Here is a 27513-nt window from a genome sequence, read left to right as displayed (position 1 = left end):
ATGGAGTCTATAATCTCGTTTTATAACATTGGAAACATATATTGAAGTCCAAACAATTGATTTGTAAATCAGTTTTTTTTAATGTAGCCAGTTCTGTTATTGATGATATTATAAAGAGTAATGGCCTTAAATGAACATTTTTTATGACATACAGTTTTAATAGCTGTTCATTCTGGGAGCATATAATATTTTTGAATATTCTGTGCTTTTAAAATAGGTTTTCATGATTAGTAATTTTCCAATATAGTCATTAGGCTAGGATATTGGAATAGTTCTACCAAAAGCAGGGCAGAAAGCCAATGATTAAACCACCGTACCACCTTTACCTTTCAACACTTCTTGGCAGAAAACATTTTAGAACTCACTTTGCTTAAAATGCCAAAGGCTCTTGGCTTGCTTCTGATAAGCTGAAGGCATTTGAAATGCCAGCAGTTATGGAAGAGGGGTCCTGCTGAAGAGCTTGTTCTTGGTGGGTCTTCATCTGCAGCTCTCATTACAGGCACTGTGAAGGCAAATAGGAGTGATGTACAATGAAGACTGGCGCACTCTGGCGTAAGGCCAGAGAATGAATGACCTATTTGGAACTTTTACACTTAACTTTTATATTTAAACTCTCTCTCTTTTAAAAAAGAAGGAAGTAGAAGTGTTCTGATATCTTAATTGGTTTGATTCTATAGAGGGATTGAATTTACGATTTCAGTGCCTCTCTTGGACCATTTCCTCAGAGTATGCATAGGTTTTTTGATAAAATATTCCTCATTTGAAGGACAAAAATCACATGATCATCTCTACAGATACTGAAAAAGAGTTTGACAAGATTCAGTAACCATTATGATAAAAATTCTCAACAAAATGGGTATAAAGGGCAAGTACCACAACATAATAAAGGGCATATAGGACAAACCCACAGCCAACATCATACTTAACAGTGAAAAACTGAAAGCTTTTCCTCTAAGATCAGGAACAAGACAAGAATGCCCACTTTCCCCACTTTTATTCAACATAGTACTGGAGGTCTTAGCCTTGGCTATCAGACAACACAAAGAAATAAAAGGCATCCAGATTGGTAAAGAAGAAGTCAAACTGTCACTGTTTGCAGATGACATGATATATTGTACATAAAAAACCCTAAAGACTCCACTCCAAAATGACTAGAACTAATATCAGAATTCAGCAAAGTTGCAGGATACAAAATTAATTCACAGAAATCTGTTGCACTCCTATACACTAACGATGAACTGGCAGAAAGAGGAATCAGGAAAACAGTTCCATTCACAATTGCATCAAAAAGAATAAAATACCTAGGAATAAACCTAACTAAGGAAGTGAAGACCTATACCCTGAAAACTACAAGACACTCTCGAGAGAAATTAAAGAGGACACCAATAAATGGAAATTCATCCTATGCTCTTGGGTAGGGAGCATTAATATTGTCAAAATGGCTATTTATGCCTAAAGCAATCTACAGATTCAATGCAATCTCTATCAAAATACCAACAGCATTCTTCAACAAACTAGAACAAATAGTTCTAAAATTCATATGGAACCACAAAAGACCCTGAATAGTCAAAGCAATCCTGAGAAGGAAGAATAAAGTAGGGGGATCTCGCTCCCCAACTTTAAGCTCTACTACAAAGCCACAGTAATCACGGCAATTTGGTACTGGTACAAGAACAGACCCACAGACCAGTGGAACAGAATAGAGAGTCCAGATATTAACCCAAACATATGGTCAATTAATATACGGTAAAGGAGCCATGGACATACAATGGGGAAATGACAGTCTCTTCAACAGATGGTGCTGGCAAAACTGGACAGCTACATGTAAGAGAATGAAACTGGATCAGTCTACCCCATACACAAAAGTAAATTCAAAATGGATCAAAGACCTGAATGTAAGTCATGAAACCATAAAACTCAAAGAAGAAAATATAGGCAAAACTCTCTTGAATATAAACATCAGCAACTTCTTCATGAACATATCTCCCTGGGCAAGGGAAACAAGCAAAAATGAACAAGTGGGACTATATCAAACTAAAAACCTTCTGTACAGCAAAGGACACCATCAGTAGAACAAAAAGACATCCTACAGTATGGGCGAATATATTCATAAATGATACAGCCAGTAAAGGGTTGACATCCAAAATATATAAAGAGCTCACACACCTCAACAACCAAAAAGCAAGTAACCCAATCAAAAAATGGGTAGAGAATCTGAACAGATACTTCTCCAAAGGAGAAATCAGATGGCCAACAGGCACATGAAAAGATGCTCTACATTGCTAACCATCAGGGAAATGCAAATTAAAACCACAACGAGGTATAACCTCACACCAGTTAGGATGGCCAACATCCAAAAGACAACAACAAATGCTGACGAGGATGTGGAGGATGGGGAATCGTCCTACACTGCTGGTGGGAATGTAAATTAGTTCAACCATTGTGGAAAGCAGTGTGGAGGCTCCTCAAAAAACTAAAAATAGAAATACCATTTGATCCAGTAATTACACTCCTAGGAATTTATCCTAAGAAAACAAGATCACAGATTCAAAAAGACATATGCACCCCTATGTTTATCACAGCACTATTTACAATAGCCAAGACATGGAAGCAACCTAAGTGTCCAGCAGCAGAAGAATGGATAAAGACGATGTGGTACATACACGCAATGGAATATTATTCAGCCATAATAAGAAAACAAATCCTACCATTTGAAACAACCTGGATGGAGCTAGAGGGTGTAATGCTCAGTGAAATAAGCCAGGTAGAGAAAGACAAGTACCAAATGATTTCACTCATCCATGGAGTATAACAGCAAAGCAAAAACTGAAGAACAAAACAGCAGTAGACTCACAAAACCCAGGAGTGGACTAACAGTTTGGGAAAGGACTGGGCTGTGTGGGTGGGAAGGGGGGGATAAGAGATCAAGGGGCATTATGATTAGCACACATAATATAGAGGGGGCATGGGGAAGGTAGTATAGCACAGAGAAGACAAGTAATGACTCTATAGCATCTTACTATGCTGATGGACAGTGACTGTAATAGATTGTACGGTGGGGACTTGATAATAGGGGGATTGTAGTAACCACAGTGTCGCTCATTTGAAATCTGAGCATAAGATTGTATATCAGTGATACCTTAATAAAAAAAATTCCTCATTTATCAATAATAAGGAAGGTGTTTTTCCAAATTTGCTATTTTATGTGACTTCTAAGTGGCTATAAAGAACTGTGGGGTTTGCATTTACCCATTTCTTTGGTGTTTCCATTTAGATTAAAAGCAGTATAGTACTCTCCCTCTTTTTTCACTTTTTCAGTCTATTTCATCCTGTCTTCCTGTAACAAAATTCAGTTTGTACATTTTTCTGGTTTGTGCTTTGCTTTTGGATAGAGAGAGATTACCTGTTTATCTTGCATACTTAGTACTTTTTATTATTGCTCATGACTCTCAAAATATACCTGGTGCCTGTGTTTTCAGTCTTTTATTAAGGTGGCAGCTTCTGGTATTACATGAACTAACTGTCTCAAGCCAAATGCCTTTTAAATATGCACTCTAATTTTTGAGACTTTGTTTTAGAATGTGTATATAGGAATTTTAACCTTATTCCTCACAGCCTCAGTGTCTTTAATTTTACATATTTAGTTCTTTATTTGGTTGGTCGTCTTTATGTTTTAGCTTTATATTTAAAATAAGTTTTTGCTAGTTTGTATCCAAATTGATATTTGCTTATCAGTTAAATGATAAATATCAGTTCTCAACTATATTACATAGTAGTTTAGAAAGCCGTTTCAACTGGAAGTTTACTCAGTTAACGTATTTGGAGAAAAGTAGTTTTGACTTCTGTGTATACTAGCTTATAGAAAATATTTCAGATGAAACCAAAGTCTAAAAAAAATTTCATTTAAAGATGTTAATTTACCAATAAATATAAATATAGACCTTGTTAAAGCCAAGCTTTCTTCTGAGAGGGAAATTTTTTTAACCTTCTCTACCTGAAGAATTAGAAGCCATTAGAAATCCTTGTAGAACTGACAGCTTCTTTGATATAATTCATATGTGTATTCATGGAAAAGAAGTTCTTTTAAAAGTAGTTTTTAAAATACCTGTAAGCTATTTGTGTTGTATTTTGTCATGTATTATGGGTATAGGAATGTCTTTTGAATTTTAAAATTATTTGGTTTATTTTAATCTTCATAATTTGATTTTTCTAATTTTTTAGAGTTGTAGAGTTTAAGTAAAAGTTACGGTTAAGTAAAAGTTAAGCCAACCCTTTTAATATAGTGTAGTTATTAAATAGTTCAAATAGTTGACTATTTCTAATATTTCGTTTGTTTTAATAGGGAATGCCCTGATGCGGATTCACTTGTAAGTATATTTTACTTTGATTCAAAGAATCAAAATTAGTTGTTTTCATTAGGAAATAACGCAGCATATTTGGGTTGAACCAGGTTATGGTAAACTTATCATTAAAATTATTTTTTTTAATTCACTTAATAATTACAGTAAGATGCATTTCTTGATTTAGATTGCCAGATGCTCTCCTATTAAACAGGAGGTAGCTCTGCCTACCTTTAAAAAGTGGACATTTTACTCTTAAAACTGGAGTGGTGCCATAGCATATTGCTTTTTCTTGGAAACATGCCAGATCTCAAACCTGCATATTTTATTTTAAAATATGATATCGCTAATTAATTCATTATATCTATTAAAATACTATTTTATCTGTTCATGTATTTGTTTAAGAGATTGTCATTTTAGAAAATAAAAGCAGTAACAACCACGGTTAATATTTTGTGTGCTTTTTTGTTTTGTTTTGAATAAAGTTTGTTTATATATCTTGTTTAAATATATTTCTAATATATAATTTAAAAAGATATCAAATGGAGTCCCCTTGGGTTACAATAGGATAGTAGATTTACCAAATGGTGTAAATAATGTGCAGACAGACACATTTTTCAAATTTTCATTAGACACTGGCCATGTTGATAAGTATAGTACACTCAAGCTGTCTGTCTCCTTTGCTTATTGTTTTTGCTTGTGTAATTTGTTTCTTGTATTCCCAAAACATTTTGGTCCTCTACAGCATAATGGTGTACCAAAGTAAAGAAGCATTTATTTTGTAAAACATTGTGTTTGATGTTACTGAACAAAAGTAAAACTAGTATTTTTCTTTCGTATTTCAGCTTAGAAATAAGAAAATTATGATTTGTTGATAAATTTACAGTGAAAATAAAGAAACACTTTTAATGAATTTTAGGATTACAAACAGGGTGTTTTTGGAGTTACAACATTTACCTTACCACTTGATTGTTATACCCTTGAAAAAGTCAGCAGATATATTTGGCAGTTACTTTAGTACTCATCATGCATTTTTTTTTGTATCATGAATCTACAATTACATCAAAAACATTATGTTTACTAGGCTCCTCCACCAAATCCTCCCACCTCCCCCCACCAACCCCATTACAGTCACTGCCCATCAGCATAGTAAGACGCTGGAGAATCCCTACTCATCTTCTCTGTGTTGTACAGCCCTCCCTGTGAGCCCCCCCCTACATTACACATGCTAATCGTAATGACCCCTTTCTTTTTACCCTCCCTTATCCCTCCCTTCCCACCCAACCTCCTCAGTCCCTTTCCCTTTGGTAACTGTTAGTCCATTCTTCGGTTCTGTGATTCTGCTACTGTTTTGTTCCTTAAGTTTTTCTTTGTTCTTATACTTCACATATGAGTGAAATCATTTGGTACTTGTCTCTCTCCGCCTGGCTTATTTGACTGAGCATAACACCCTCTAGCTCCATCCATGTTATTGCAAATGGTAGGATTTGTTTTCTTCTTATGGCTGAATAATATTCCACTGTGTATATGTGCCACATCTTTATCCATTCATCTACTGATGGACACTTAGGTTGCTTCCATTTCCTGGCTATTGTAAATACTGCTGCGATGAACATAGGGGTGCTTCTGTCTTTTTGAAACTGGGCTGCTGCATTCTTAGGGAAATTCCTGGAAGTGGAATTCCTGGGTCAAATGGTAAGTCTATTTTAAGCATTTTGAGGAATCTCCATACTGCTTTCCACAATGGTTGAACTAATTTACATTCCCACCAGCAATGTAGGAGGGTTCCCCTTTCTCCACAACCTCGCCAGCATTTGTTGTTGTTTGTCTTTTGGATGGTAGCCACCCTAACTGGTGTGAGGTGATATCTCATTGTGGTTTTAATTTGCATTTCTCTGATGATTAGTGATACGGAGCATCTTTTCATGTGTCTGTTGGCCATCTGAATTTCTTCTTTAGAGAACTGTCTCTTCAGCTTCTCTGGCCATTTTTGTTTATTCATTTATTTATTTATTGAGAGGGCATCTCTCATATTTATTGATCAAATGGTTGTTAACAACAATAAAATTCTGTATAGAGGATTCAATGCACAATCATTAAACAACCCCAAGCCTAATTCTCAACAGTCTCCAATCTTCTGAAGCATAACTAACAAGTTCTTACATGGTGAACAAGTTCTTATATAGTGAACAAGTTCTTACAAGTGAATAAGTTCTTACATGGTGAACAGTGCAAGGGCAGTCATATCACAGAAACTTTCAGTTTTGATCACGCATCATGAACTATAAACAATGAAGTCAGATATGATTATTCGTTCAATTTTTATACTTGATTTATATGTGAATCCCACATTTCTCCCTTATTATTATTATTATTATTATTATTATTTTAAATAAAATGCTGAAGTTGTAGGTAGATGTAAGATAAAGGTGGAAAACATAATTTAGTGCTGTAAGAGGGCAAATGTAGATGACCAGGTCTGTGCCTATAGACTAAGTATTAATCCAAGCTAGACAAGGGCAACAGAACATTCACGGATGCAAAAGATTTCTCTCAAAACGGGGGGTGAGGTTCTAAGCCTCACCTCTGTTGATCCCCAATTTCTCACCTGATGGCCCCCCCCTGTGACAGTGCCTGTCTTAGGTTGTTCCTCCCTTGAGGAATCTTGCCTGTCTCTGGCTAACCAGTCATCTTCCGGGGCCATACAGGGAAATGTAAAGTTGGTAAGTGAGAGAGAAGCAATATTGTTTGAAAAGGTTAGCTTCTTACGTCTGCAGATTTATGCCCTGTGGCTTCTATGCCCAGCATTTGTCTTGAGGTATCTTTACCACTTGGAAGAATTATGATACTCGGTAATTTCATTATGAAGCACAAATTCTACTTAAGGGTTGTAAATAGGAAGGAAGAAGAAAAGCTGTAGAAGTAGCAGGCAGAAGAAAACATGGGAAGATTGATTATTTCTTTGACATATCTTCTTGTAGAGTAACATAAGCATGTATTGGTTTTAACAAACTACTAATTAAATTGTGTACACACATTAACATAATAGGAATACAGTTACATAACCAAAGCAGATCTACAATTACCAGCCATATCCAATGAAACTAAGAAAACTAGTTAGGTACCTTAGGCATTTGTGAAAACTTATCAATGATATGATGGATATTGTCTAACAATTTGAATAGTTTGAGAAAAATCAGACAAATTAAAACAACATATTCCTGGGAACTGTTCACATCCCATGTGTTCTTTTAAGAGTAGATAGTCTATAGTCGCGTGATTTTGGAGCACTGCAACTTGCACTTCTCCTAATTCTTGGTTGAGTTCCGACAGTATAGATTCAGTCAAATTTGTTGTTTTACTGTATGCACAGGCCAGCTTAGATATCTCCTTCTTCATTCCAATGGCAAGTCCAGGAACCGGTGGGATGAATGCAGCTACAACTGCAACAACGCCAGGGTCTTTCTTGAAGTGTTTTGATGATCATCTTCTGGAATGACTCTTCCAGAGGATGTTGATGTTGGAAGTTCTTCATATCGTATCTTAATTCATTTTCTGGGTAGCCAAATTAGGCTTTGATCCTCTGTATAAACACAAACAAACCCTTTGCCCACACTTTGATATGACCTTTATACCATTGTGAAGAACCTATTGGAGATCACCACACAGGAATTGCTTTTTTTTTTTTTTAAGCGAAAGGAATATTATCAGAAAAATGTACTTCCATAGCTGATCATCTGACACCCTTTAAAAGATCAAAATTAAGGATATGTAAAGCATGCATTAATCATTGATTTGCAGTTAGTTTTATCCTATCAGGGAGTAATCCCCCTTTCTCTTTTTTTTTTTGTTATCATTTATCTACAATTATATGAAGAATATTATGTTTACTAGGCTCTCCCCTACACCAAGTAACCCCCACAAACCCCATTACATTCACTGTCCATCAGCATAGCCAAATGTTGTAGAATCACTACTTGTCTTCTTTGTGTTGCACAGCCCTCCCCTTTCTCCCATGCCCCACATTATGCATGCTAATTGTAATACCCGCTTTCTCCTTCCCCGCTCTTATCCCCCCGTACCCACCCATCCTCTCCAGTCCTTTTCCCTTTGGTACCTGTTAGTCCATTCTTCGGTTCTGTGATTCTGCTGCTGTTTTGTTCCTTCAGTTTTTCCTTTGTTCTTATACTCCACAGATGAGTGAAATCATTTGGTATTTGTCTTTCTCCGCTTGGCTTATTTCACTGAGCATAATACCCTCTAGCTCCATCCATGTTGTTGCAAATGGTAGGATTTGTTTTCTTCTTATGGCTGAATAATATTCCATTGTGTATATGTACCACATCTTTTTTATCCAGTCATCTCCTGATGGACACTTAGGTTGCTTCCAATTCTTGGCTATTGTAAATAGTGCTGCAATAAACATAGGGGGTGCATCTGTCTTTTTCAAACTGGAGTGCTGCATTCTTAGGGTAAATTCCTAGGAGTGGAATTCCTGGGTCAAATGGTAAATCTATTTTGAGCATTTTGAGGAACCTCCATACTGCTTTGCACAATGGTTGAACTAATTTACATTCCCAGCAGCAGTGTAGGAGGGTTCTCCTTTCTCCACAACCTCGCCAACATTTGTTGTTGTTTGTCTTTTGGATGGCAGCCATCCTTACTGGTGTGAGGTGATATCTCATTGTGGTTTTAATTTGCATTTCTCTGATGACAAGTGATGTGGAGCATCTTTTCATGTGTCTGTTGGCCATCTGAATTTCTTCTTTTGAGAACTGTCTCTTCAGCTTCTCTGCCCATTTTTTTTAATTGGATTATTTGCTTTTTGTTTGTTGAGGTGCGTGAGCTCTTTATATATTTTGGATGTCAACCCTTTATCAGATATGCCATTTGTGAATATATTCTCCCATACTGTAGGATACCTTTTAGTTCTATTGATGGTGTCCTTTGCTGTACAGAAGGTTTTCAGCTTCATATAGACCCACTTGTTCATTTTTGCTTTTGTTTCCCTTGCCTGGGGAGATACATTCAAGAAGAGTCACTCATGTTTATGTCTAAGAGATTTTTGCCTATGTTTTTTTCTAAGAGTTTCATGGTTTCATGACTTACATTCAAGTCTTTGATCCATTTCTAATTTACTTTTGTGTATGGGGTTAGACAGTGATCCAGTTTCATTCTCTTACATGTAGCTGTGCAGTTTTGCCAGCACCATCTGTTGAAGAGACTGTCGTTTCCCCATTGTATGTCCATGGCTCCTTTATCAAATATTAATTCACCATATAAGTTTGGATTAATGTTTGGAGTTTCTGTTCTGTTCCTTTGGTCTGTGGCTCTGTTCTTGTGCCAGTACCAAATTGTCTTGATGACTGTGTCTTAGTAGTACAGCTTAAAGTTGGGGGGTGAGAGCCCCCCCCACTTTATTCTTCCTTCTCAGGATTGCTTTAGCTATTCGGGGTCTTTGGTGTTTCCATATGAATTTTTGAACTATTTGTTCCAGTTCATTGAAGAATGCTGTTGGTAATTTGATAGGGATTGTATCGAATCTGTATATTGTTTTGGGCAGGATGGCCATTTTGACGATATTAATTCTTCCTAGCCAGGAGCATGTGATGAGTTTCCATTTGTTAGTGTCCTCTTTAATTTTTCTTAAGAATGTCTCACAGTTTTCAAGGTATAGGTCTTTCACTTCCTTGGTTAGGTTTATTCCTAGGTATTTTATTCTTTTTGATGCTATTGTGAATGGAATTGTTTTCCTGATTTCTCTTTCTATTAGTTCGTTGTTAGTGTATAGGAAAGCCACAGATTTCTGTGTGTTAATTTTGTATCTTGTATCTTTGCTGAATTCCAATATTAGTTCTAGTAGTTTTGGATTGGAGTCTTTAGGGCTTTTTGTACAATATCATGTCATCTGCAAGTAACTACTTTACCAATCTGGATTCCTTGTATTTCTTTGTTTTGTCTAATTGCCATGGCTAGGACCTCCAGTACTATGTTAAATAACAGTGGGGATCGTGGGCATCCCTGTCTTGTTCCTGATCTCAGAGGAAAAGCTCTCCACTTCTCGCTGTCCAGTATGATATTTGCTGTGGGTTTATCATATATGGCCTTTATTATGTTGAGGTACCTGCCCTCTATACCCATTGTGTTGAGTGTTTTTATGAATAGATGTTGAATTTTGTTGAATGCTTTTTCAGCATCTATGGAGATGATCATGTGGTTTTTGTCCTTTTTGTTGATGTGGTGGATGATGTTGATGGATTTTCAAATGTTATACCATCCTTGCATCTCTGGGATGAATCCCACTTGGTCGTGGTGTATGATTCTTTTGATGTATTTTTGAATTCGGTTTCCTAATATTTTGTTGAGTATTTTTGCATCTACTCTCACCAGGGATATTGGTCTGTAGTTTTCTTTTTTGGTGGAGTCCTTGCCTCGTTTTGGAATTAGGGTGATGTTAGTTTCATAGAATGAGTTTGGGAGTATTCTCTCCTCTTCTATTTTTTGGAAAACTTTAAGGAGAATGGTTGTTATGTCTTCTCTGTATGTCTGATAAAATTCCAAGGTACATCCGTCTGGCGTGGGGGCTTTGTTCTTGGGTAGTTTTTTGATTACCGCTTCAATTTTGTTGCTGGTAATTGGTCTGTATAGATTTTCTGTTTCTTTCTGGGTCAGTCTTGGAAGGTTGTATTTTTCTAGGAAGTTGTCCATTTCTCCTAGGTTTCCCAGCTTTTTAGCATATAGGTTTTCATAGTATTCTCTAATAATTCTTTGTATTTCTGTGGTGTCCGTCATGATTTTTCCTTTCTCGTTTCTGATTCTGTTGATGTGTGTTGATTCTCCTTTTCTCTTAATAAGTCTGGCTAGAAGCTTCTCTGTTTTGTTTATTTTCTCAAAGAACCAGCTCTTGGTTTCATTTATTTTTGCTATTGTTTTATTCTTCTCAATTTTATTTATTTCTTCTCTGATCTTTATTATGGCCCTCCTGCTGACTTTAGGTCTCATTTGTTCTTCTTTTTCCAGTTTTGATAATTGTGACATTAGACCATGCATTCGGGATTGTTCTTTCTTCTTTAAATAGGCCTGGATTGCTATATACCTTCCTCTTAAGAGTTCTTTCGCTGCTTCCCACAGAAGTTGGGGCTTTGTGTTGTTGTCATTTGTTGTCATTTGTTTCCATATATTGCTTGATCTCTATTTTAATTTGGTCATTGATCCATTGATTATTTAGGAGAATGTTGTTAAACCTCCATGTGTTTGTGAGCCTTTTTGCTTTCTTTGTTCAGTTTATTTCTAGTTTTATACCTTTGTGGTCTGAAAAGTTGGTTGGTAGAATTTCAATCTTTTTGAATTTACTGAGGCACTTTTTGTGGCCTAGTATGTGGTCTATTCTGGAGAATGTTCCATGTGCACTTAAGAAGAATGTGTATCCTATTGCTTTTGGTTGTAGAATTCTATAGATATCTTTTAGGTCCATCTGTTCTAGTGTGTTGTTCACTGCCTCTGTGTCCTTATTTTCTGTCTGGTGGATCTATCCTTTGGAGTGAGTGGTGTGTTAAAGTCTAATATGAGTGCATTGCATTCTCTTTCCTCCTTTAATTTTGTTAGTATTTGTTTCACATATGCTGGTGCTCCTGTGTTGGGTGTATATATATTTATAATGGTTTTATCTCTTGTTGGTCTGACCCCCCTTATCATTATGTAATGTCCTTCTTTATCTCTTGTGACTTTCTTTGTTTTGAAGTCTATTTTGTCTGATACCAGTACTGCAAAACCTGCTTTTTTCTCCCAATTGTTTGCATGAAATATCTTTTTCCATTCTTTGACTTTTAGTCTGTGCATGTCTTTGGGTTTGAAATGAGTCTCTTGTAGGCAGCATATGGATGGGTCTTGCTTTTTTATCCATTCTATTACTCTGTGTCTTTTGATTGGTGCATTCAGTCCATTTACATTTAGGGTGATTATTGAAAGATATGTACTTATTGCCATTGCAGGCTTTAGATTTGTGGTTACCAAAGGTTCAAGGTTAGCTTGTTTACTACCTTACTGTCTGACCTCACTCGCTTATTGAGCTGTTATAAACACAGTCTGATGATTATTTCTTTCCCTTCTTTTTTCCTCCTCCTCCATTCTTCATATGTTGGGTGTTTTGTTCTGTGCTCTTTTTAGGAGTACTCCCATCTAGAGCAGTACCTCTAAGATACCCTGTAGAGGTGGTTTGTGGGAGGCAAATTCCCTCAACTTTTGCTTGTCTGGAAATTGTTTAATCCCTCCTTCATATTTAAATGATAATCATGCTGGATACAGTATCCTTGGTTCAAGGCCCTTCTGTTTCATTGCATTAAATATATCATGCCATTCTCTTCTGGCCTGTAAGGTTTCTGTTGAGAAGTCTGATGATAGCCTGATGGGTTTTCCTTTGTAGGTGACCTTCTTACTCTCTCTGGCTGCCTTTAATACTCTGTCCCTGTCCTTGATCTTTGCCATTTTAATTATTATGTGTCTTGGTGTTGACCTCTGGATCCCGTCTCTTGGGAGTTCTGTGTGCCTCCATAGTCTGAGCAACTATTTCCTACCCCAGTTCGGGAAAGTTCTCAGCAATTATTTCTTCAAGGACACTTTCTGTCCCTTTTTCTCTCTCTTCTTCTTCTGGTACCCCAATAATGCTGATATTGCTCCTTTTGGATTGGTCACACAGTTCTCTTAATGTTGTTTCAATCCTGGAGATCCTTTTATCTCTCTCTAAGTCAGCTTCTATGTGTTCCTGTTTTCTGGTTTCTAATCCATCAGTGGCCTCTTGCAACTCATCAATTCTGCTTTTAAATTCTTCCAGAGATTGTTTTATTTCTGTATTCTCCCACCTTAGCTCTTGTATATTTCTCTGCAAGTCCATCAGCATGGTTATGACCTTACTTTTAAATTCTTTTTCAGGAAGATTGGTTCGGTCTATCTCCCCAGATTCTTTTTCAGGGGAGACTGTCTGGGTTAATCTGATCTGTGTCAAATTCTTCTGCCTTTTCATCGCGATAGAGATAGTCGTGGGTAGTTGGCACATGTCAGCTGGGAGAATGTCCCTTCTTGCTAGTTTGTAGCCTTCCTCTCCTGGGAGAATGGCGACCTCTAACGGCTTGTGCTGGGCAGCTGCGCGCAGGTGGGTTCTCTGATTCTTACCCAGCTGCTGTGAAGGAAGCTCCGTGCTCAGTTGGTACGGGCTCCTCTATGGCGAGGTCGCACTGGAGCAGTAACGGGCAGGAAGTTGTTTATCTCCGTGAGGGGCCTCAGAGCTGTGCTGCTGCCCAGGGGGTTAGGGTGCCCGGAGTTCCCCAGGTTCCGAGCTGCTGAGCTGATTGTGCCGGGATGCTTCTGTCCAGCTGTGGGGTCCCTGTCCCTTTAAAACTTTCAAAGGGTGCTCGCTTTTCTTTGTCCTAGGGGTGCTGGCCGCGGGGTCCTGCTCGCAGATTTTGTTGCCCCATTTCCGTAGTATCCAGCACCCCACACACTGTGTGTCTGCACTCTGGTGCGGATGGCTAGGGCTGGCTATTTAGCAGTCCTAGGCTCCTTCTCCCTCCCTGCTCCAACTCCTCTCCTCCCACCGCGAGCTGGGGTGAGGGGTGCTCGGGCCTCGCCATGCCATGGCTTGTATCTTACCCCCTTTGCATGGTTCTGGGTTCTCGCATGTGTGGATGTAGTCTGGCTGTTGTCCTGTGTCTTCTGGTCTCTCTTTTCGGAATAGTTGTATTTGTTGTATTTTCAAAAATATATATGTTTTTGGGAGGAGATTTCCACTGCTCTACTCACGCCGCCATCTTGGCTCCACCCTCTGAGCTTTTCTCATCCTGCATTTGTGAATTATTTATATCATTTATTGATGACTGCAATATTAAATAAAATTCTTTAATACTTAATGGTTTATTTTATGTATACTCCCTTAAATAAAACATTTTTAATTTTCTCAGCTCATTGATACTGTTCTATAACATTATTTACCAGTTTTGAATTTTAGTCAGCACTTATTTGGAATTAGTTAAGGGCTTTTATAGGCACAAAATTCTAATGCCATGTACGAGATGTTTGATACATTTTAGTAGAAATGAAAAATTTATAAAATTAGAAAAAAAACAGCATCGATAGATGTGAATTACTAAAGATAAATGGGCAGAATGTAATTTACAAGGTATGTAACAAGGTGCCAAATACTTTCCTTCATAAACTTTATATAGTAATCAGTGTAAAAGGTAAGCAAGCCCTCCAGTAACAGAAGGACATTAGAATAAAAACACGTAATTTTCCATGAAAAGAAATAAAAGTGATGAATAACCATAAGAAATACTGTTCAGTATAGTAGTCTCATTCTGATACAAATTAGAATGAGAAATTACTATATCCACCTATCATATTGGCAAACGTTTTGATACACTCATCCTATTGGTGGGAATGTATATATACAGTTTGTCATGAGGATAGTTTGGCAGTATCTCCCCAAACAGCAATGTAAGTTCTTTTTGACCCTGAAGTACTGTTGCTAAGTATTTACTGTTATATTATGGCTATATTTACAAATTACATAGGTATTTGGTCAAGATAGATGCATACAGTAGTCCCCCCTTATCTGTGGTATCAGCTATCTGTGGTCAACTGTGGCCTAGAAGCAGATATCTTCCTTCTGAGGTATCATTAGTAGGTCAGTAGTAGCCTGCTATGTCACAATGCCTACGTCATTCATCTCACTTCATCTTGTCATGTAGGCATTTTATCATCTTACATCATCACAAGAGAAAGAGTGAGTACAGTAAAATAAGGTATTTTGAGAGAGCCCACATTCATACAACCTTTATTACAGTATATTATTATAATATATAATATAATTACTATTAATCTTGTACTGTGGTAGTATAAATTAAGCTTTATGAATTTATAAGAAAAATCAGTATATATAGGACTTCGTACTATGCATGGTTTCAGGCATCCACTGGGAATCACTGGATATTCCATGGATAAGGGGGGACTACTGTATATGGGGGGCAAAGCAGGGAGAGCTAGAGATGGATGTTTATTTCAACATTGTTTATATTAACAAAAAAACTGGAAACACTAAAGCATCCATCAAAGTAAGAATTGGTTAAATTAAATATTCACTTGATGAAGTCAGTTGTTGTAGAGTTATATTGCTGTGTCTGCTAATGTGGAAAGAGTTTACTAAATAAAAGCAAGTCTGATCCTTTAAGAAACTGCTTTTTAGAAAATACAAATGTGGTTATATGTGTTTCTTTTTTGAATGAATGAGTTACAAGACACTTGTGTTACCTTTAGGGAGAAGGATTTCAGTGGTGGTCAGCAGGGGAAGTAGGTTTTCAGTTTTTGTTATCTTTTATATGGCCTATTACTACTTATTTATGGTCTATTTATATGACCTTTTATTTATGGCTAGTCTTAATAATTACCTAACATCAATAGTCTAACTTGGTAGGGAAGTTATCCCTTATCTTCCTTTTTCTTTTTAAAAAGAAGTCTGTATAATTAAGGGGTAATTAAGTTCCTTTTTTAAAAGGTTATGTAATTAAGAAAAAATTTTGAGGGACTGTGTCTTTTGAGATGAAGATTGACCAAGGACATGTGAATTGCTCTTTTCTTTCGGTTTTGACCACTTCGCTGATTCTAAACAAAGAGATTGAGAAACATTCCATGGACTTGTGAGCTCTGTCCCAATATAATTTTAAAATCACATCACCATCCACCAAAACTACCTTTAAGATTGGTGGGTGAAGTTACCTGTTCTTTTCTTCTTCATACTGCTTTTGACTTAATGCTGTGCTCCAGCAGTGCGGGGCCCTAATATAGAAACTGGATTCAATGGACAAAGGTGTAAACAGGTAATGTGTAAGTTTTTAAGATAATGCTTCTGTGCATAGCTCTAGCATTGAAAACACTGAGAGTCATTACTTATTTTGAAATACTTATCAATTTACACAAAGTTGCAAAGATAGTACAGAGCAGCCCCAGGTATACTATTCACTGTGTTTCTCCTGATGGTAATGTCTTTCAAAACTAGTATAGTATCACAACTAGGTTATTGACTCTGATAGAATCAAAACAGAACATTCCCATTACCACAAGGATCCTTTATGTTGATTGCCCTCTTACAGCCACTTTTCTTCCACCCTACCCTCCTCAACCTCTGGCAACCACTAATCTTTCTCCATTTCTATAATTGTGTGATTTCAAGAATATTACTTAAGTGGAATCATGCTGTATGTAACAGTTTGAGATTGGCTCTTTTCACTCAGCACAGTTCTCTGGAGGTAATCCATGTTATTGCATGTATGAATAGTTCATTCCTTTTTATTCCACAAATGGTATTCCATGGTATAGATGTACCAAAGTTTATTCACCTATTAGAGGATATTTAATGGTTTCCAGTTTTTGGCTTTTAGAAATAAGTTGCTTTGAACAATAGTGTACAGTATTTTTATGTGGACATAATGTCTCTTTCTGATCCTGGTAATTTTCTTTTTGGAGTCTTTTTTATCTGGTAATAAGGCAGAAAACAGTCACTCTACTTCTTTAAAAAATTAATGTTTACATGGTATTTTTCTTTCCTGTCTTTTTATTATCAACCTGCCTGTGTTGTTTGTATGTGCAGTGAGTTTCTTGAAGATAGCATATAGTTAGTATGGTCATGTTTTTCTAATCCACTCTGACAATCTGTGTCTTTTGTTTCATTTGGAGCATTTATATTTAATTATTGACATACCAGAGCTGAAGTATTATATTTTTTGTTTGTTTTCTGTTTTTTGTTTTCATTTTCTTTTTCCAGTCTTCCTGTGGGTTATTTGAACCTTTCTTAGAATTCTGTTTTGATTTATTTATAGAGTGTTTGAGCTTATCCCTTGGTATATAGCTTTTTAAATGGTTTTGGCACTCTCCAGTACCTGCAGATACTTGTTTATATATTTTGATCTAAGTTTACAGTTGTAATCTGCTGATCCAAAATCAGCATGCTCAGTCCTATAGAAAACTGCTCAGTATTACTTAAATTATATTACACCATATAGCATATTGTGAACAAATTTAAAAGTAGAGTCAGCAAATCCCACATAGAAGCTCTAGGAGATTAAATATCTGGTATGTTTCTAGGGTACTGGGAATAGGAATAAAGTACTTTGAAAAAAATATGTTTATTCTGATTTCTAATGAATCTATATTTGATAAAGTTTCTTTATTTTTAATACTTTAAAAATAAAGTTAGTTGCATATTAGCAGTATGCAGAACTCAGTGCTGTAGGGTCATAATTACTTGTCATTTTTTTATCTATTAAATCTATTCTTTACCCTCTATTAGATTTTTCACTTCTAGACTTTAATCCAGTCTGTTAACTCATTGCTGGCTACATTAGACTATTTATTCAGTTTGGAAGCTATAGCCATAATAAATTCTGCTCTAAATTCTCCTTGATCTTGTGCTGTGCCTCCTCTCAGATTAGCAATACTTCATACTCCTCTTGGTTAGCTTTAACAAGTGATTGGAGTACCACATAATAGGATGTTGGCTGCTGAATTACAACTGATACTTTGGCATTTCTTGGCATTCCTTTTTTTTTTCCATTTTTAAAACTTTATTTGGAAATAACTTCTAATTTACAAAAAAATACAAGAATATTACAAAGAACACTAGTATACCCTTAACTTTTTACTACATTTGCTTTAAAGTTACAGTATATGTGCATATGTTTATCTGTGTATAGTTTTTTAACCTGATCCACTTGGGCATAAATTATATACATAATGGCCCTTTATCCCTAAATAGTTAAATGTATAGTTCCTAAAAGTAGGAATATTCTCTTACCTAACCACAAAAGCATACTTAGAGAAGCACCCCTTCTTCCTGTATCCCATCTCCATTGCCCTCCTTTACAGGTAACTAACTTTATTTTGTTCTGATTTATCCTTTCAGTGGGTTTTTCCCATAAAGTTAACCTATACATTTTTAAATTTTCCCTTTCTTACTTAAAAGATACTATACTGTATATATTTTTTATAGTGCCCTTTTTTCAGTTACTAGTATTTCGTGGAAGTCACTCCATACCAGTTCATGGACACCTTTCTCATCTTTTTTAAACAGGTGCTGCATAGTACTCTGTTTTGTGTATATACCATTGTTTATTCAACTATGCTTGGATATTTAGGTGCTATCCAATAATTATGAGTTAAGGTGGTCTTTGATGAATAACCTTGTTGCATATGTATTTTTAAGTTCTTTGGGATGGGGTGTATCTTTGGTTTAAAAATCCTAGAAGTGGAATTCCTGCGTGGAAGACTAAACACATATGTATTTTTGTTGGATATTGTTTAATATCTCCCTGTAGGGATTATACTATTTTCTATTTATATCGGCAAAGTATAAGAATACATTCCCCACAGCTTTGCCAACAGTGTATTTTCAAGATCTGAATTTTTGTCAGTCTCATGGGTAAGCGATGATATTTTAGTGTAGCTTTGACTTTCTTGGTAGTCTATTATTATTTTTGTGTTTTTGTACTTTATTTTGATATATATTTTTATTAACTTAAGCTGTCCTCTAATTTCACCACCTCTCTTCCCCAGATACACAGTCTTGTGCTTTTACTTCTTCCCTTTGAAGACTTGGGTGAAATTTTGGTTATCTACATAAGTAACTGTTGGCATTCCTACTTGAACACCTATTCTCTTCTATGAATGTTTCTCCTGTTAACATTTTGCAGTGCTTTTTGCAGACATCTGAAGCATGAAATATGATCTAAAGCTAGTTAACTAAAAAGATGTAATTTTCCCACAGTGTTAATAATTTTCTTGATCTGTTGATATTTGATGAATAATATAGACACTCATTTATAGTGAAGGCTATTTTGCTAATCTTTAATATTTTTGTAGTTGGAGCCATCATTAAATATTTTTTTCCCTCATAGAACATTCCTGATGTGGATGAAGAAGGCTATAGTATAAAACCAGAAGCAAATCAGAATGATATCCTTTCATCATCTGGATATTCTTATGGGTTGTATTGGCATATAAGTAGACAGCTAAAACAAAAGAACCTATTGTTTAATAAAGACTTCACATACATAAATGTAATAAAACATTATTCCGTATTCATTTGACATATTTTTATTAATACAAGTTAGTAGTTATATTTCTTTTAAAGTCCATCTTATCTCTTAAAGGTGTTCCTCCTCTTTATAATGTGTGAAAAACTTGTTATGCATTAACATAATTTGAAAACTAAGTTCTTTAACTGATACTCACATACCAAAGAGAACCATTTCTACTCATCTAGTGATTCAGATTCTGAAGATGAAGAACCAAAGAAGTATCGGATAGAAATCAAACCTGTGCATCCAAATAACTCACACCACACAGTGGCTTCCTTGGATGAGTTAAAAGTATCTATAGGAAATATCACACTCTCCCCAGCAGTATCTGTAAGTAAAAAAATGATGAGCAAGTCTGTGTGCCTTCTTTGGAGCCTTTTTTTCCTGGTCTACCTGCCTAAAATCTGGTTAATTTTAGGAATCATAAAAAGTAAAGCATCATTTATAGTGAATATAAATCCAATAGCTAAGCATATTGGATGAGGAAATAAATATATAATCTTTTTATTTTAGTTTTATACAGGCTAATGAACTTGTAAGTTTGACTTAGTTTTGCTTCTTTCTGAAAGTGTTGTATAAAGAAGCAAAAATGTAGAAAGTCCACTATTTCTGTCATTTGTTGTATTTATAAACAGTGCTGTATGTCTCAGGCAGAGTTTTGTGAACTGGCAGTGTTAATCTTTTCCTCAGGCAAGGATCAAGACAAAGTTAAGAATTCTTAGTGATACTGGTTGATCCCTCAATTCTTAATACCATAGTTAATAGTTTTTGATGGAGAAAAGAAACACCATAATATATCTTTCCACTGATATCATACTCTAAATTCAGAAATGTTAAACTATGGGAAAGAAGTATGTCTGAGAATGACAATTCAGTATATATATTCATGCTTATCACAGTTGATATTAAACCTGTTCTCCTTCATAATAGAGAATAAAAGTTTTTGCCATTTCATATTGTCACTCAATTGTATATTTTAAGCAGTCACTGCCTTTGTTTGAAAAAAAAAAAGTTTTTCTTCCAGTCATGAACTTTTAGAATTTAATTTTAGAAGTATTTCTTTCAACCAAAAATAGAGTTCTGAAATGAGGTTTTATTCTACCATTATTATTTAATATTAAGATTAATTCCAAGAATAAATTATGGTATATATATATGTGTAATAAGAAGTTAAGAAACTATTAAAATTTTTATTATGTAAGAGCATAAGTAATTTAAAATAAATATGTAAATAAATAAAAAGCCTAAAGGAATATATACTAAAATGTTAGACATCTGTGTATGGGTAGCTAATCACTGATGGTTTTAAGTTTTCTCTTTCAGCTCTTCTCCCTTTTCTATTGTTTAAAAAACAGTGAGTCTCATACCCAGAAAATACATAACAAAATTTTTAATACTTAACAGTGGGTTAGAAAAAAGGATATCATGAGTATATTTTGTTGCCCAGTTTGCTTAAGTTTTACATCCTTCCCCTCTAAATAATGTGTATGTTTTAAGGTGTATAGATTTTACATATGATCCAGAAGGAAATAGACAAATCATTGGAGCAGGAAAATATGGTATTTTAAATCATAAAATAAATACTATGTCTTCTTTTTCTCTCCATGTACTACTAGAGACACAGTCCAGTAAGTCCAAGATTTTATATTTTTACCTATTGACTTAAAAAAATGATTTTCAAAATATTTGTTAAAATTTTTAATTAGCAAGTTACAGTATCTTGTTGTAGATGTTAATATTTTTAAATATTTATTGAGTGTTAAAAGTATGTATTTTTACTATAAAGCAAAAACTATTGGAAGTTCTCTATATATCTTTTTATGTAAATACTGTATATAATTGAGCAGATATACTAAAAACAAATTAAAATTAGGTTTCCAATATTAACATTTTATAAAATATTTCATTACCAAATTAAATATTTATTTAATGACAATTAGTTTTGCCTTTTTTTTAGGTGCAGATGAATCGGAATTTGTCTAGTAAGTTTGATATTTAAATTGATTATTTTGGCTTTGATGATGCCTGAAAAATGTTATAGCTGTGTATTCAAGTTTAAGGCATGTCTAATTGCTAGAATAATAGAGATATGCTGTCTTCTATTTAAAATAAGTATCCTTCTAGTCTGTCATTATGGCTCATAATGACAATAGACCATTTATTTCTATAATTTTATATGTAAGGTTACAAGCTTAGCAAATTATGTGATAAATTTAATAGACATTAAGAGTAGCTTCTGTTTTAAGAATGTTAAACTGTTTAACTGGTATAACTGCCTCATGAACTGGAAGGCATTTATGAGCAAGCTTTATTAGCTTTACCTATTTTAAGTCATGGCACAATTGCTATTTCTATTACATAGTATTTTAGTATAATAACAATTATACTAAAAACATTTTGGGGGTGTTTTTAGTATAAAGGTGTCTATTACATAGTATTTTAGTATAATAATTATACTAAAAACTTTTGGGGTGTTTTTAGTATAAAGGTGTAAACATCGTTTGCAGAATATGCATTAAAAATAAGGTCGTGGGAAAAACAGCTGAGTCAGCATACTCAAAACCAATGCAGTCTTGTAAAACAGTGTCTAATAATATTAAACTATAACACCAATCCTAATAAAAATTCCAGCACATTTAGAAAGACCTACAAAATGCATAATGAATATACCAAACTGAAAGTAGGATTTTACTTTTAAAAAAGAAATGATGAGTAGGTTGATGATAGGTGATGTAGGCAAGAAGGAAGCTACTTCTTTGGAGTTAGGAGATGAGGGCAGATTGCAGAAAGATGGAACACAGCACAATAATGCTAATGAAATGATTCACATTACAAATGCAAAAAGTAGCAAAACACTATTTGTAGACTCTTGCTGTAGGTTGCAACAAAAATTCTAATTTTTCAAAGTAGGATGTCCTTCAAGGATTAATAACTATTTTTGGTCAAGATAAAATAATCACTAATAATAGTCTTAGAACATGAAAAATGCTTTATTATTCATCAGTTAAAATTCTTGAATAATACCTACATAAGTATTTAAACATTTGTTCTAATTTTTAAAGTTGTGGTTCATGTTTTTTTCTTCTGAAACAGCAATTGCATTTTAATGAATATGATAGTTTAGTTATATCTTTTTATTAAAGATGTTGGAAGAAATGAAGATTTAGCTGAAATTCAGCTATTATTTTGTAATTTTAAGCAAGATAGAAACTTTGTTACTTATTTTCCTTTTCTTCATGAATTTTAAAAATTACATTTGTTATTAATTTCAGAATTTTAAAATTGTTGATAGTAATGAGATGTGTGTGGTGTTTCTCTTAGCTTTAAAATATTTTATTGCTCAGACTATGAATTTTTCTTAATATTTCAACTCTTAATTAGGTGAAGAGTTAACAAAATCTAAGTCATCTGTAGCATCCAATGAGTAAGTTCCTGTTTAAATTTATTTCATTTATCATTTTTAAAGATATTCAGTGTTGTAAAACTTTGTTTTTGGGTATCATTTATGCAGTTGTGATTCCAGGCTTCATCATACAATATGTAGTGCATCCATCTAGGTGCATTTGAGACAGTAGATATGTGCTTATAAATAATTGTAACAATTTCATTTTAGTGGGCACCTTTTCTAATATTTTTTTAAGTTTAAAAATGTTTTAAAAGGTTGAAAAAAGCAGTGGTAGTTTGATACATTAAAATACTGTCTCAGTATGGAGTAATCTTTTTATTCATACTTTAAATTTTTGTCAATCATACCTCAGTAAATATGGAAAAAATTAATAGAGGTGTTGGCAAAGGTCAGGTGCATCAGAGTCTTAAGAGATTAGACATCTTAAAAGGGGTGTGATTCAAATGAAAGAGAGAAAAGATTCATATAAAACTTTATGTTAAATAAAGAGCTAGGAGTCAAATCCCGAGAGTAAGCAGTCCAATGGATTCCAAGAGGTCTGGAGGAAAATCTTTGGTTATGCAGCATGATAAGGTTTTGAAATTAGAATGTTGATGCTATTTTGATAATTTTGTCCATAGTCATGGTTACCTCTCATAAAAAGGCACTAATGACCAAACATTTTGCCAGACTGCTTTAGTGGTCCAGGGAGTGAATTGCCAAGGGAGAAATCCTACCCATGAATGATTCTACAGTAATCAGACCTTTGAAGTTTGTATCAAATAGCCAGGCTTAGTTCTGTACTTGAGAAGTACTTTTAAAAAAATCCTTTTCATCTTTGAAAATAAATATGTCCTTGGAAAATTTCTATCTGATTTCATAACACTTAAATTTTCTGTCCAAGTCTTGGTGCTATTTGTGAATCAACAGATTTGACACGATTGTAGAATTAAGTAGCTATGTGCCCTTCAGCAGCTCATTTAGATTCAAAGTACTGCTTTTCTTCAGTTGTAAAGCTAAAATTATTATTTCCCATTCTGGCAACCCCTAAGATTGTTAAGAGTATAAGAAGGTGTGATCAGTGGGGATTAATCTTCTCTCCTCTGCCAACATCATACAATGTTATTGTAGGTTCAGCTTCTAGCAGTTAACAAATACTACTTTATTAAATCTGCTAATTGAGTTTCTTTTTATGTTCCATTGGCAGAATATCCAACTTTTTAATTATATATAATGAGCTGTTATAATTCCATAAAATAAAAATAAGTGACTAGGTTTTTCACTAATAAAATACTCCTTTGTTAAAATCCTTATTTTTAAAATGTTACGATAGGAAAGGGACCAGTGATTTACTTGCTTGGGACCCCTTGTTTGGACCATCTCTTGATTCATCTTCAGCTTCATTAACTTCATCATCATCATCAGGTGAATATGTATACACATATATGTACATTTTTTTAAACTGAGGAATGCATTAGTTACTGCTTTTTCTAATTGATTTATTCATTGTATGTGTGTTGTAATAAATGGTAAATTTTTTTAAGCTTGTTCTCTGATCATATTACCAGATAAAAGTGGTTTTATACTGGTTTTGTTAGCTTAAAGATCCTATAGCTTAAATGAACATGTGGCAAGCACCAGTTTTTTAAAATTTATGTATTTTTTCCCTAGGCATCATTCCCATATCAATGCCTAAATAATTCTTATTGTTTATAGGTAATTCAACTGCATATATGTACATTAGTATAACCAGTCCTTTCTCGATGGACGTTCAGGTTGCATCTAATTTTCTAGTATTCTGAACATCCATGGATAGAATGAATTTTGTGCATGTCTCATAATATCTTTATAATAATTTATCAATGCAAGATTGAGTCATAAGATACGCTGTTAATACTTATTGCCAAACTGCTTTCCAGAAAGGCTTTAGCACTTACCAAGCAATGTATAAAAGAACTTGATGCATGCTTCTTAGTTGTTGTTTTGGCAAGAATATGTTTCTTTTTTCTTCAAAATATAAAGTCCCATTAGCCAACAGTCAAAGCAGGTATCAGAACTGTATGTTTAATAAAATCACTGTGTGTTCAAAGCAAAAAAAATAAAGTCATTTTAAGTTGCTCTTTAACCTTCCTTGGGGATTTCAGAAATGCTGTATAGTATTTGGGGTCAAGGGAGTGCTGGAATGGTGGGGAGAGAACTTGAATTGATTGAGTTCCTGCTGTGTCACTGCTAGGAGCTACACACATTCTATTTAATTTCATCTGCTTAAAATTAAGTAGAAATTAATAATTGCTGCATGAAATCCTTATTATTGTTCTTGTTTTATAAATGAAAGAAGGAAAGGTCAGAAATGATCAGAAACTTCTCCAAGATCATATAATAGGAAATGATGAAGCATAGATTGAAACCTAGATTGAACCTTGAATCTTACTATTTCTAAAATCTTTGTTCTATGCATTACATTCTGGTAGGTTAATTAAATAATAAGCCATGCTGTAACATTTTACTACTAATAATAAAAACTAGTATTTAAAAATAAACTGTTTAGAAACTAATATTTTAACAAGAAATTATAAATGGATTTTAGGCAACCTTTACCCAAAACTATTTGGAATTCTGAAGGGAAGTCAATCTGTACCTAATAGTTGTAAAACAGCAATCAACAGATATTTGAACATATTCCCTTTCCCTTTGGTAACTGCTAGTCCCTTCTTGGAGTCTATGAGTCTGCTTCTGTTTTGTTCCTTCAGTTTTGCTTTGTTGTTATACTCCACAAATGAGGGAAATGATTTGGTACTTGTCTTTCTCTGCCTGGCTTATTTCACTGAGCATAATACCCTCTAGCTTCATCCATGTTGTTGCAAATGGTACGATTTGTTTTCTTCTTATGGCTGAATAATATTGCATTGTGTATATGTACCACATCTTCTTTATCCATTCATCTGCTGATGGACACTTAGGTTGCTTCCATTTCTTGGCTATTATAAATAGTGCTGTGATAAACATAGGGATGCATATGTCTTTTTGAATCTGTGATCTTGTTTTCTTTGGGTAAATTCTTAGGAGTGGAATTCCTGGGTCAAATGGTATTTCTATTTTTAGTTTTCTGAGGAACCTCCATATTGCTTTCCATAATGGTAGAACTAATTTACATTCCTACCAGCAGTGTAGGAGAGTTCCCCTTTCTCTGCATCCTTGCCAGTATTTGTTGTTCCTTGTGTTTTGCATGTTGGCCATCCTAACTGGTGTGAGGTGATACCTCACTGTGGTTTTAATTTGCATTTCTCTCATGATTAGCGATGTGGAGCATCTTTTCATGTGCCTGTTGGACATCTGAATTTCTTTGGAGAAGTGTCTGTTCAGATCCTCTGCCCGTTTGTTGATCGGGTTATTTGCTCTTTGGTTGATGAGGCATGTGAGTTCTTTATATTTTTTGATGTTAATCTCTTATCAGATGTCATTTACGAATATATTCTCCAATACTATAGGATGCCTTTTTGTTCTACTGATGGTGTCCTTTACTGTACAGAAGCTTTTTAGTCTGTTGTAGTCCCATTTGTTTTATTTTTGCTTTTGTTTCCCTTGCCTGAGGAGATGTGTTCAGGAAAAAGTTGCTCATGTTTATATTCAAGAGATTTTTGTCTCTATTTTCTTCTAAGAGTTTTGTGGTTTCATGACTTACCTTCAGGTCTTTTATCCATTTCAAGTTTACTTTTGTGTATGGAGTTAGACAGTAATCCAGTTTCATTCTCTTATTCCAACACTTGCCTTTTCTTGTCTTTTGGATAGTGGCCATTCTAACTGGGGTGAGGTGATACCTCATTGTGGTTTTGATTTGCATTTCTCTGATTATTAGTGATGTGGAGCATCTTTTCAAGTGTCTGCTGTCCATCTGTGTTTCTTCTTTGGAAAAATGTTCAGGTCCTCTGCCCATTTTTTAATTGGGTGATTTGGGGTTTTTTTTGGTGTTGAGGTGTATGAGTTCTATGTGCAGATGACAGGATATTATATATAGAAACCCTAACAACTCCACCAAAAACTATTAGAACTAATAACTGTATTCAGCAAAGTTGCAAGATACAACATTAATACAGAGAAATCTGTTGTATTCCTATATAGTAACAATGAACTGGCAGGAAGAGAAATCAGGAAAACAATTCCACCTACAGTTGCATCAAAAAGAATAAAATATCCAGGAATAAACCTAACCAAGGATGTGAAAGACCTATACTCTGAAAACTATAAGACACTCACTCATGAGATAAAGAAGACACAAATAAATGGAAATCAATTTTGTGCTCATGGATAGGAAGAATTAATATTGTCAAAATGAAACAAACAAAAATGGCCATACTGCCTAAAGCAGTTTACAGATTCAGTACAATCCCTGCCAAATTCCCAACAGCATTTTTCAGTGAACTAGAGCAAATAATTGTAAATTTCATATGGAACCACAAAAGACCCCAAATAACCAAAGCCATCCTGAGACAGAAGAACAAAGCTGGATTATTACACTGCCTGACTTCAAGCTATACTGCAAAGCTACAGTAATCAAAACAGTATGGTATTGGCACAAGAACAGAACCAGATCAATGGAACAGTGAGACACTTTGTTGAGTAACACATATACACAGCACATCACTTTGACACCTTGTCAGATTTTTAC

At 34.6% G+C, this 27513-nt stretch overlaps 1 protein-coding gene across 2 annotated transcripts in view; it reads left to right on the top strand.

Moving 5' to 3' along the window:
• FCHO2 (FCH and mu domain containing endocytic adaptor 2) overlaps positions 1-27513 on the top strand; it is a 123841-nt gene that overhangs the window by 61297 nt on the left and 35031 nt on the right. Inside the window, exons 11-17 of one of the 2 annotated variants that reach the window (XM_073235168.1) lie at positions 4343-4367; positions 19280-19340; positions 19620-19792; positions 21079-21090; positions 21420-21444; positions 22844-22886; positions 24181-24272. In XM_073235168.1, coding sequence (XP_073091269.1) covers positions 4343-4367; positions 19280-19340; positions 19620-19792; positions 21079-21090; positions 21420-21444; positions 22844-22886; positions 24181-24272 — 431 coding nt within the window. The remainder of the gene's footprint in view (positions 1-4342; positions 4368-19279; positions 19341-19619; positions 19793-21078; positions 21091-21419; positions 21445-22843; positions 22887-24180; positions 24273-27513) is intronic. The other variant, XM_073235172.1, reaches the window with a different exon arrangement.

Source organism: Manis javanica, chromosome 1 (genome assembly GCF_040802235.1).
Source record: "Manis javanica isolate MJ-LG chromosome 1, MJ_LKY, whole genome shotgun sequence".
Taxonomy (NCBI): Eukaryota; Metazoa; Chordata; class Mammalia; order Pholidota; family Manidae; genus Manis; species Manis javanica.
Note: the sequence above shows the minus strand (reverse complement) of the source record. Positions and strands in the feature narration are given on the sequence as shown.